Raw genomic sequence first — 11,966 nt, forward strand, 5'->3', positions numbered from 1 at the left:
GACGGGTCGTAATAGCTGCGTGTGGGCAATATCAATGCAAGGCAATGTGCGGCGGTAATGCAAAGGCAGCAAATCGGAGGAAGCTATCAAAGCTGGAAGATAATGTAGGATGTCGACTTGCTTTAACGCGAGGCAGTCAGCTGGCCCGAAAGGATGTGTTCCCAAAGAGACGAAGCGTTGAGAAGGAATCGTGGGGGAAGCAGAAGGTGTGTTAAGACTTATTCAGTCACGGCGAGATCTCTCTTCTCCCGCCGGCTTCAGCTACGGACGGGAACCACTTGCGTTGGAGGCTAGAACAGGCGGAAGAGTGCCTTGAGGTGGGAGGGTCTAGGTATTGGTCTCTCTTAGCTAAGGTAAGAGGAGTTCGGAGGAAGACCGGACACCCCGCATTGCTCTCCCCACGGTGTTGCGGGAGTGAGGAGCTTCAGTATGGTCCACGAAGCTCGAACCCCGAACAAGGGGCCGCGGGCAGTGTACATGCCAGTAGAAGAGATCGTGAGGAAGCGTTCAGTATACCGCTCCTGATCTCCTGATCTCCTGATCTCCTGACCTCATGATACGGGGAAGCGCAAGCGAGCCTGAAACACATCTCCCTGCGTGGCCACCAGAAGTTTGCAGACAGCTATCGGCTTGGCTGGACCTTAAGCGCAGAAGAAGCGGGCTTTCTTCCTGCGTAAACCGGAAGGGAAACGTACCAAGCAAAGGAGTGTGTCACTGTCAAGTACCTAGGGTAACCAACTACCTTAATTACTCCCAGCTTGACGATGTAAGAGGGGAAACGTGGGGTTCCCCACAAGGTTTCCGCGAGTCGTCTGCGTTGCTGCTGGCTGCATCTACTGCCAGGTGTACAGACAAAATAGCTTGCAGGTGTTGCTTTAGGAAACCCGAAGCGCCATGTGCGAAGACATAGCTACACCTCGACAGCTTACTGTCACCATAGGAGACTGGCTACAATCATACTTTGATCCTCATATTCTATACGTCAAGGCGTTCCAATATTGCCTGCGATCCTTTACTCTGTCGCATAGAGCGTTCACGGGTCTACGCGCATTTAAGAAGCAACCTTTACGAATGACTCGATTGTTACACTATTGTACAGCCTGGCAAAGTCTCCTTGCCCCCGACTGTCCTTGGCAGAATGGCAGTCGACTAGCTCTACGCCGCCCCCATTCTATTCTCTAAACACCGTTATGGTCTCAAACCCAGAGTCACAAATACTGGTGGTTCGCTTGCGAGAATGGCTACTCCTCGTCATCTTCCTCCTCATTGTCCGTGAAGTATTCAAACTCTCGTGGGACGTCCGCCTCTTCATCTCCCTCGCCGTCCTCGTCCACTGCCGTGAGCACTCCTGCTGCTGCAGCCGCCCCTCCTTCATCAGTCGCGCCTACGAGGTCACCTCTTCTTTGCCGACCCAGGAGCTCGCTAAGCTCATTCAGCGAGCGAAGATCACCACCAGCACCTGCTCTGAGGGCCTGCGAGATTATGTTCTGCTGTTGGCGCGGCGTCAAGCCCGCAGATGATCCGCCTGCGTTGCTTTGGCCGGCCACTGGGGCCTTTTCTGTTGTCACCTTCTTCAACTTCTCTTCGATGAGCGTCTTCTCCTCGTCAGGCTGCGTGTCCTGTAGAAGCAGAGGTCCTCCGGTAGGCTAATGAGAGTTAGTAAAACACTCTGCAGTCGAGGGGTTAGAACTACTCTACCTTCTTGACCGGCTTGTATCGTCCGGCGGGGAAGCTGATGAACTTGAGCTGGCCCGGAAGCACGCGCGACAGGTTCTCCATATCGTACCCGACCTTCTCCTTCTCTGCCTTCTTCTTGGTGTCGGCGGGAGCAACAGATGCCTCTTTCTCTCCACCATCGCCATCCTTCTTTTCCTTGGTCTCTTCCTTCTTTTCGTCCACGTCCATCTTGTCGGACACCGTTGGCTTGGCAGAGTCAGTGTCCATGCTCTCACGACGCTGGGCACGCTCCTTCTTCTGAGCTCTGCGCTTGGCCTGAGCAGTTGTTGACAGAACGGCTGTGGCGACCATGGTAGGGCCCTCCTCAGCCTTGACCTCTTGCTCCGGCGGGTAATCGAAGAGGCTGGGACGGGTGGCGCAATGGAACTTGAAGTTGGGAATCTCGAGTTCGTGGTCGAGACCGATGATGGAGGTGGGTGAGAAAGCGAGCGAAAGGAAGTGGGTGAACGGGAACCAGTACCAGTACTGGGTGAAGACGGCCATACCAACGATGCCGGCCATGTTGAGGTTCCCAGTCTGGGTCTGGAGGCCAATCGTGCAGTTGCGACCACCCGCATCGATAATACCCAGAGCAAGCGACGCGCCGAACTTGGTCATGGCGTCCTCATGGCGATCGCCGACAACCTTCTTCAGAGTCTTGCGAATGGAAGCGACCTTGGGATTCATGACTTCGTTCTGCTGAATCATGATCATGGCCAGAGAGATGAGCGCACCCTGACGGACAAAGTCGGTGGGATCCTTCATCATAGGCTCGAGCAAGTCGATGGCCTCATCCAGGCCGGTGCCAGCACAAGAAATGCCCAGCGCCATGGCAGATCCGTAACGCACGTGAGGGTTGTACGACTCAGAGAGCAACTCGACCATGCGAGGGACGCTGCCAGGCTTACGGAAGAGAATGAAGCCCAAGCTCATGACGGCGACACGGCGTACATCATCGTTGACGTCGCTAACGGCAGTATGAAGCAGCTTGCGAATAGCCTTGTTGCTGCCAGTACCGCAGTAAGCGAGAGCAACAGTCATAATACCGCCATATCTTAAGGTAGGATCAGGGTCGTTGAGTAGGCCCTCGATCATGGCGTCGGCACCTTCTTGGCGGCCAAACATGATCAACGCCATGCCAATAGCGAGACCACGAACAATCTTCTCGTGTGTCGTCTCGTGGGCGTAGGTGATCATGTCTTCCAAGGCTCGCACGTTGCCAGTGCCGAGCATAATGAGACCCATGGCAAGGCCAACGGCCTCGCCGTTGAGAGCAGAGTCGGTGAAAAGAACCGTGCGCAGGTTGTCGAAAATCTCCTCAGAGCCAGTTGCCATGCCTGCAATACCCAGACCCAAGGCACCACCATGCTGGATAACTTCCTCCTCGGCGGATGTGAACTGGGTCTTGAGGTAGTCAAGAGCGTCGGCGCCGTGGTTGGCGTGAATCAGACCGTAGGCGTAGAGAGCGCCACCTTGGCTAAAAATGGAGCCGCTGCTCAAGCCGCTCTGGCGAGGGAGGTAGGGCTCGAGAAGCTTGCGGGATTGCGTAAGGTTGCCGCGGTGGATGACACCCAAAGCTGCAGTCGCGGTGAACTTAGACCAGTTGACAGCCTTGCCAAGCCATTCGAGGTTGTCGCGGAAGAACTTGTCGTTGGTGGTGCCCTGGTTCATGAAAGCGTTGCAGAAGGTGACGGCTGTGTGGAAGATGGAGTTGCGACCCTCCAAGCTATCACGGACCTTGTTAAGAATGCTCAAGTCGGTGCGGTTGTTGCGGTAGAGAAATTCGAGGTTCAGCTGAATGGTCTTGCTGCCGTCCAAAATTGACCGAATGTTCTGGTAAACCTTGGAAAGCTCCTCCGACAGCTCCTCCTCTGAGGACTCTTGGTTCTCGATCAATGGCTCTTCCTCAGTGGCGTCGCTCTCGGCAGCCTTGCTAGGCTCTCCTGACGGCAGCGAGCTGATGATCTTGCCCAAAAACTCCTGAGTGCCATTGTCGTACAAATCAAAAGCGATCTGGTAGGCACTGGCGATTGAATTCCGGTCGCCGCTCGTGATGAGCTGCTTCAGCATGCGCGAAGCCTCCTCGTTGGAGCTCAGGTAAACAACACACTTGGCGATGGCGAAGTAGTCTGGGTTCGGAATGTCGTTGAGAAGGTCGAGGATCAAACGCAGAATCTCAGTGCGGAAGCTTCGCTCCTGAACAACGTCCATGCAGATGCCCAATGCATACTCCATGAGCTCCTCGGCGGGGCCCTGGCCATCCGACGACTTGGACTTTGAATGCTTCTCGTCATCGGCGGCGCGCTTGATGACTCGGCGCAGAACCTCCAAGTTCTTGGCTTCGACGGCAATACCAATGACCTGGCGATATCTGCCATCCTTGAGGCAAGCCTCGAACAGACGCTCGATAATACGTTGCAGAGCAATCTGAGTCGCCTGATCATTGATTGGGGCGATGGATGCGGAGCGGCCTTCCTTGACGGGTTGGAATGTGGGATCGAGAATGGTGTTGTCGGTCGAAACTCGGGAGAGGAGAGACTTGGAGGGGAGGGTCGTCTGGGAGAAGGGGGTCGTAGGGGAGATCAAGGCAGACCCATCAGCAGCACCGCTAGCAAACGTAGTAGCCAGAGCGGGGAGTGAGGTATCGTTTTGGGGTGACTCGGGAGCAGTGTGCTTTGCGGAAGAGGCAGCAATGTACTGGTCGATGCACTTTGAAATGATGGTATCCTCGAATTCGCCGGGAGCGTCGAGCTTAAAGAGGTCGCCAGCGGCGAGGGCAAATGTCATACTCTCATTGTAGGCCTGGAGGTGGTAGTAGACCTTGGCGAGAACGAGGGCGGCGAGCTGTCGTTGAGGGAAGGAGTCGTCTTCGTAGAGAGCCTCACTACATCGAGGTGATTAGCTGGATCTAAACAAGGCGAGTAGACGGAGTGTGGCGAGGAAAGGAATAGAGCTCACATTTGACTCAGGGCACCAGCGACCTCGGTCCAGACAGTGTCGATGTCATCATTGAGAGTCTGGAGGGCGAAGACCTTGAGATCATGCTCCTCGTCGGCTAGGAAGCCCAGGACTCCGGTTGCTGAGACCAGGCCAGGCATTGCGAGAGGTGGCCAGGAAGACGGAGCTGAAGAGAGCTGCGGGGTACGATGATGGACGACAGAGATGGGTTCGAATAAAGTGCGGCCGGAATGGACAGGATGGTATCGCACGGAGCGGTTTGGTGGGATGGAATTGGATTCGGGGTTGGTGGTGATGGGAGCTTCGAAGGAAGCGTTGAAGATGGAGAGAAGGACGTCGAAAGCAAAGGCGCGAATGCAGCCAGAGTCTCAGGGCACGACACTACACACTGCTAAGGTAAGGCAAGGGAACGCATCCACGTCAGGCAAGTCTGCCTACCAGTACCTTCCTATGGATACCTCCTCGCCTTGCCGACTCAGGTCGCAGGTACGTACCTTCCTTTGGAAAGCTGGGCAGGCGTGCCAGGTAAAGATGGGTCAGCAAGCCTGAGGTATTGTGCCTTAGGTAAGCGAGCAGAAGGTCAAAGCCGCACCCGGATTTCTCTGTCTGTTTGCGTGCGCCGTGCACCGAGTTGCTCTGTAGTCGGGAGCTATGATGCTGAGGTAAGCCAGCCGGTTAACCCGTACCCACCTTTTTGAGGTGCTTAGGTAAGGTAAGGTCAGATAAGGTCGGCAGCCCCCAGCTGGTCCCGGATCATCACTTTTTCCCGTGGTGGTCACCTCGTAGGTCTCCTCCTCCAGGCACCGTTCCAACTTTCAGCAAGACAGAAAGGCGGAGCCGGGGCACGGGAGTGCGACACCAGAGCCGGCCAAAAGACCTGGACAGGGGGGGGGACAAGTGTGTCATTTCCAGATTGGAGGGAGGACAGAAAATAAAATAAAAATCCCCGACAGGTCGACACGTCGATGGCCCAGGGCCGCCGGGCCAGGTTGTGAGGCCAGGCTCAAGCAGCGCACCGTGGCCGTGGCTTTGCCTTGTAAGTACCTTACTGCGTATGTACGACTACTCCGTACACCATCTACTATGTAATAGGTAGCTGCCCTGTCCTTCTAACGACATTGCTCCGTACTCGTACCTATGTGAGGTCCGGGCCGGGTTTCTGACGAGGCTGTCTGTCCACTTGCTCGCTCAGCTTGTACTACCTAGGTTTGCTCAAGGTTTGCTCCAATAGCTCTCCTGTCAGCTTGAGCTTGAAGCTCTCTGTTAGGAAGCTCCCAGCTATGTCAGGTTGCTTACACGGCTTGTTTGCAGTCCATCTGTACTGGTTGTAGCTCACCACCAACCTACCTAGATAGTATCCAATTACATTAATACCTTGCAAGGCTTGCACCTACCAGTAGCAGCATCTCGCGGATGGTTGCAATATGGTACAGCTTCAGATGCTACCTTGAACCAGGCTGCATCCACCATTACCACTCACTCATCTATCAATGGTTCTCTACCTACCTTGTCCAAGGTGCCTTGAGGCTTGAGCAAGCTACGGGAAGTGAGCCCGTTCTCAGTGCTAGAGCAGAGCAGTGCAGAGCAGAGCAGAGAGCCAGACCACCTCACTGGGGCCCAGCCTGACCTGCGATCGGCGCGCGACCAATCCATTTTCATCCTTTCTTTCTCGTCTCCAAATTTCCCACACGCCTGTCGCCTTCTGTCTCACGCACACGCTTCGTCTCTCTGTCCCCTTCTCTCTTTCTCTCTCTCTCTCTCTTGCTTGCTCTTGCCAGAGCACGCTGCACCGGTACCTCACCTTTACCTCACTTTATACCTTACCACAGGGTACATTGCCAACCTGCCAACCTGCCAACCTGCCTACCTACCTTGGGTAGGTACCTCAAGGCCCAAAGTCCTGTTACAGTCAGGTCCCTCCTACGTACATACTTCTCTGAGCCAGTGCCGCAACGCCAAGTTCCAACCCAACAGCAAAGGACAAGATGTTTTCTTGCTGAGATATCTTTCCCCATCTTCAATCCGCCCGCTTCGTCTCTGCACACCACCACCTCCACCACCACCACCAACACCAACCCAGAGCGCATCGAAGCAACAAGGCTGCACACGCACACGCACACGTACCCGTACCCGGCCACTCAAAACACCAGAGCTTCCATTCGCACTTTGCGACGCCCTCTCCAACCCACTCCCAAGCGCGCATCTTCAATCGCATCCACCCACATAGCTCGTCTCAGCTCCCTCCAACCACGTGCCGTTCACGTCGTCCAAATCCTCCGCCCGATTCCTTGCGATTACGACGACCACTCGCGACGATATTTTCTACCGCACTACCTGCCCGCCGTCTTCGATAATTGCCACATATCACATAACCACGCCGATTCAAGCAAACGACAAACGACCCCTCTTCCTCCAACCTCGCCCTAGCCTTCAAACTCGATCTCGAACGAGCCGCCTTTGCGCTCCCATGTCCCTCTTTGGACATTGAACAGCACCGCTCTCTACGTTCAGCGCATGTCTTGCTGCCCTTGGTGGGAGCCATCTCTGACCTCCAGCCCTTCCCGTCTCTCCGAATCCCGAAATACACGACGAACCCGAAACCGATCTCTGCCATCTTCTCAACTTGACTCACCACTGAACTACGACGGCGTGATGAATGCCTCCTGCGCATCCATCCCGTCTCGTTAGAATCGCGCTGAACTCGCAAATATCATCCGATTACCATCATATCTCTCCTTTTTTCCAACTGTTTCTTTCGTCGCACACATGAACCGCCGTGTTTGAGAGGCCGAAGCCGAATCTTGTGCAACTGAGCAGAAGCTGGGCGGAGCGCTGGCCCAGACAAAGAAACGCGAGCAAGGGATTATAACTCACAACACGCACGGCACACCTTGCCTCCGCTACACACAATGGATTTGAGGAGTTTGATGAACACGTCCGACGATGGGGGGGAGAGGCCGCGTGCTGCTGCTGCTGCTGCCGCTGCCGCTGCCGCCGCCGCTGGTGGCCCTCCTCCGGGCCATCCTACTCATGTTCACGCCCATGGCCATCAGCATCCACCTCCTCAGCATCTCGCGCCGAAGCATCAGCGTCATCCGCAACAGCAGCAGCAGCACCACCACCAACAACAGCAGCAGCAGCAGCAGCAGCAGCAGCAGCAGCAACAGCAACAACCGCCACCACAGCCACCGTACCAGCAACAGGCCCCCACGACGCCTTCCCAGGCTACGACGGCCTATGCCTTCAGAGAATCGGCGTACAGTCACGCATTGCATTCATCCCCCGGTAAACCGCCAGCACCTCAGGAATATGCCGTACATCCCCAGGCCTCGACCCCGTCGTATCCTCCGCAGTCGCCTTATCAGACTCCGGGCCCGTATCCCGGCCGGCCAGCGCCGCCGCCCCTTCAAGCTGGTGCTCCTGCCCCTTATGCCGATGCGCGATCACCCCAGAGTGCATCCATGCCAGGCCCGTCTCCGTATCGTCATACGCCGACATCTTCCGTTAGCGGTCCCAGTGGAGGTTACCCCTTCCCGCCGACCGGTCCGTCTCAGGAAGCTGCCAGCCCTGTGCAACGACACCAGCAATATCCGCCATCCAACGCGTTCCCCCCGAGAGACGGCTATCCTCATCCATCTGGTGCAACCGCGCCTCAGTACGCTCAACAGCAGCAACCGCCGCCACCGCAGCAGCATATGCCTCAAACACCGCCCATTGGGACCCCTGTTAGCGGACACCCATATCTCCATCAGCGCTCACAATCAAACCATTCAACTCCTACACCTACATCTGCTCATAGTCAGCATCCGCAGCATCCCGGCCAGCCATATCCTCTTCACGGCAGTCCTGTGGCGACGACGCATCCGCCGCCCGATTTCAACCGGCAGCTCTCGCAGCCTCCGACCCCACTGGGCCCGCCCCAGACCGGGCCTCGACAATCTTCCACTGCACCAAGCTTTACACAACCACAAAGCCCGTATCAACAGAGACTATCCGCCTCACACCTCGCTCAAGCCACACCTCCACCACCACCTCCCCCAGTTCGCATGCCCAGTTCCTCCCACAGCACCCACGAACGAAGATCATTATCACATAGTGAACGCGACCGAAGTATTAGCGTCAGCCCCAAGACCAGAATACCGAGTTTGCCGAGTAGCATTGGTGGGCAGACAGAACCAGAAGTGCGACCACACCCAAGCGTCACCAACATGGTGGAACCCGAACGCGAACGCGCTGCGACGCCCGCCAAGAGAAAACTCGCCGACCGAGACTTGAGTCCCAGAGAATTGGAACGGAAGGAGCCACGGCCCCCGCCGGCAGAGCTCAATGGCGGACCCGCCATCTCTAGGTCACCCGTGATGCAACGAAAGAGAAAGATCCACGCGACACCCCCAATTTGGGCTCAGACTTGGAATGCTCGAGAAAATAAGAGGCTCAAGCTAGCCAATTTCGAGCTCCAGAAACGAGGGCCGCCGCACATCAATGGCAAGTCCGAGTCTGTCAAGCAGGATAGCACCAGCCGCCATACCTCACCAGAGGCAGCGCGATCCACCGCTCCTCCAGTTCAAGAACCGCCCCCGCCGCCAAAGGCCGAAAGTCTGCTTGGTCCTTGGGAGGAAAGCATCCTCGGTACTCGACCTTACGAAGAGCTGTCTAAGACGATCGCCGATTTCTTATTCAAGAATGTCACGCTCCATCCTGATAGTGGGGAGATAATAGGACGTGGCGTGCAGTTCGAAATCGAGGCCAAGATGGGACAGCTCATCGACAGAGACACCAATGATCGTGTCGAGAGAGCGATAGGCTCGGAATGTGTTCTGCACGATACCGGGCGTCTAGCTTTCAGAAGCAGCATGACTGAGGTTTGTTTACCGATCTTTATGGGGAAAGAAACACAAGAGCTAATCCCATTGTTTCTCTGCAGGCTCAGCACAAAGGTCTCAACGAATTCCTCAACACCATGGTTGTGCAGACCGATCCCCGAAACCCCAACGCACGCGGCCGAGTACAAGTACAATACAAACATCGACGAGAGATTGACAAGTTCTACGAGCTGCCAAATGCTCTGCAGGCCCGGCTGCCTGGTTGTGTCCGTTCCCTATTAGGTAACAGGCGTTCAATCAAGGTTCGAGTCACATATGACCAAAAAACGCAGCAGGTCCTGGCCAAGATTGTCAAGGCCCGCGTGGCAGATATCCACCTACATCTTCCCACATGCCCACTCGACTGCCGCCTTAGCATCAATCTCGAAATGGCATGGGATGGATCCGTTGAGGAATTAGAAAGCGTGGCTGTCGGCCATGCAGACAAGTTCCCTGACCGGAACAAGGACCGTCTCAGCTACAAGCAAAATCACTACCAGATCGACTTGACCCAAGTGACGCAAATGATGCCTGGTCCTGGAGTAAGTGAACGCTTGCTTGGAACTGTCGCCCATGGACTTTGCTAACAAGAGAAAAGAACACCTCACAGATGAGCAAGGAACACGAACTGGAAATAGAGTTATCACCCGAAATCGTTATCGATCAACAACGCCGCGCCATGAGGAACGAGCCGCATCAATACCAGCAACTTGTTGAGGCATTCGTCGACAACGTCCGCGTCCTCGCGCGCAAAAGCCGCGAATTTGTGTAATATTTATTTGTACGGACGTATCATAAAACTTGCCTTTTTTCGTTTTTCTTTTTCTACAAGTAGCTAGGGTGGTTTGATACCAAAAAACAGAGTGGCTGCGTTTGGGAGTCAAGGACTGAGGCGATGCGTGTTTTGGAGAGTCGTTTCTTCATAGCTGGCTTGGGGTGCTTCGATTTGAACTTCTGGGCTCGTTACCCGATTGACATTTCGTTCACTCGTGGGGTTGGTCAATACTGAAATATTGGTTGCCGCGGCCGTTTGCTGTTTGGCACTCTCTACAGCGCATCACTACTTCTACTTGTGACAGTACGCCTGTGAGAGATCTGTTTCCTACATTGTCTTCTTACTTTACTTGAGCAGTCTTGAGTGAGAAGAAGCCAGGGTTCCGTGTGACCAATGCGGTCTTTTCCTGCTTCCCGCTGCTGTAAACGTTCCCATATCGCCTCAGAGGTACAAGACGGCAAGGGGTACAACATAGAAGACGGAGGAAGGCAAGTCCAAAGACCTCAAACTTGGCCATATCAATATCGAAATCAGACCTGAGCTCTTACAGCCCAACGTTCATAATCCGTTGCGGGTAATTTTCCCTACATTTGATGTGTCTATTTCTTGGGAAAGAGCCAGCCCTTCAAAGTTCCGTTGCCCGTGTTAAATCGATGTGAATAACACTGGCATCATTAAATTTTGAACTTTTTTTCTTTTCTTTTTTTCTTTTTACTCTTGCTTCTTAGATTGAAGCTGTACAACCATTGCCAGTGGTCATCGCATCTCCAGTGTCGTTTTCGAAGCTTCTAGAACTGGTCCAGGGTGATCCCATTCACATTGATGTCTTTGTCCAGGTGCCTACACACATACATCAGCAATAATTAACGTACATCATGCCTCGGCTGCCGGCTCAAGACATAAGAAACCTGAAAAAGTTTGCTTCCTACCTCTCCTAGCCCATGTACGTTCGCAAGGGATGTCCAGTGCAAACAAAGATGTCTCTCTTCGATCTCTCACCAGTGACCTTGACCCTGACGAAGCTTTGATAGACAATGGACAATGGGTATCAGTTTGCCAAATTTTCCAATGCAGACGTCTTGATCTTGTCAAAGGATTGAGCTATTTCGGAATGCCATTCACACCTTGAGTCCAGCAATGGTGGAACATGCTTCATCCCCTTGAATAAACTCGTTCGTTGATATTTGAGACGTCTTTTTGCAAAGCTTCTTGGTTGACACAAAATACTTTCTCTCTTCAACCTTCGCACAACTCACAACTCTTTTCCTTCCTTCTCTGCTCTGCCTTTGACTCGTACACTATCTATTATCTCGGACTTCAGGCTTGTAAAACTCTATCTTCCCGTCCATCTCGGCATGTCTGAACCGACCAAAAAGATATCCGAGCCGCAGCAAAGGTACAACCCTCTCATTAGACCAACTGATGAGCACTGGAAGACCATCCATGGCCACTTTAAAGATCTTCTCAGCTTGCCCACCACGCGCATGGGACAAGTCTTGGAGGATTACTTTACATCGCACGAGCGGAAGCTTTTCATGCCAGCTACGGAGCCTCGCAGTTTGAGGAATTGTCAAGAAGACAACGCCCGACGATACCAAAGCTTGATTGGCAACAGATTCAAAGAATGTCGCCCCTCACTGGCAACGAAATTCACA

At 54.3% G+C, this 11,966-nt stretch overlaps 2 protein-coding genes across 2 annotated transcripts; one reads left to right on the forward strand and one right to left on the reverse strand.

Moving 5' to 3' along the window:
* Positions 1 to 1,241: 1,241 nt before the first annotated feature.
* Positions 1,242 to 4,814, reverse strand: CABS01_12796 (proteasome/cyclosome; the record flags this gene model as incomplete). Its single annotated transcript, XM_060546148.1, has 3 exons — positions 1,242 to 1,646; positions 1,699 to 4,600; positions 4,675 to 4,814. 3 exons carry the CDS (start codon positions 4,812 to 4,814, stop codon positions 1,242 to 1,244), a joined length of 3,447 nt encoding a protein of 1,148 aa, XP_060395537.1.
* A 2,769-nt stretch (positions 4,815 to 7,583) lies between these two features.
* Positions 7,584 to 10,308, forward strand: CABS01_12797 (mRNA-capping enzyme subunit beta; the record flags this gene model as incomplete). The annotated part of the gene is made up of 3 exons (XM_060546149.1): positions 7,584 to 9,536; positions 9,599 to 10,078; positions 10,135 to 10,308. 3 exons carry the CDS (start codon positions 7,584 to 7,586, stop codon positions 10,306 to 10,308), a joined length of 2,607 nt encoding a protein of 868 aa, XP_060395538.1.
* Positions 10,309 to 11,966: the final 1,658 nt, after the last annotated feature.

This window comes from Colletotrichum abscissum, assembly GCF_030869225.1.
Source record: "Colletotrichum abscissum strain IMI 504890 chromosome Unknown Scaffold_40.1, whole genome shotgun sequence".
Lineage (NCBI taxonomy): Eukaryota > Fungi > Ascomycota > Sordariomycetes > Glomerellales > Glomerellaceae > Colletotrichum > Colletotrichum abscissum.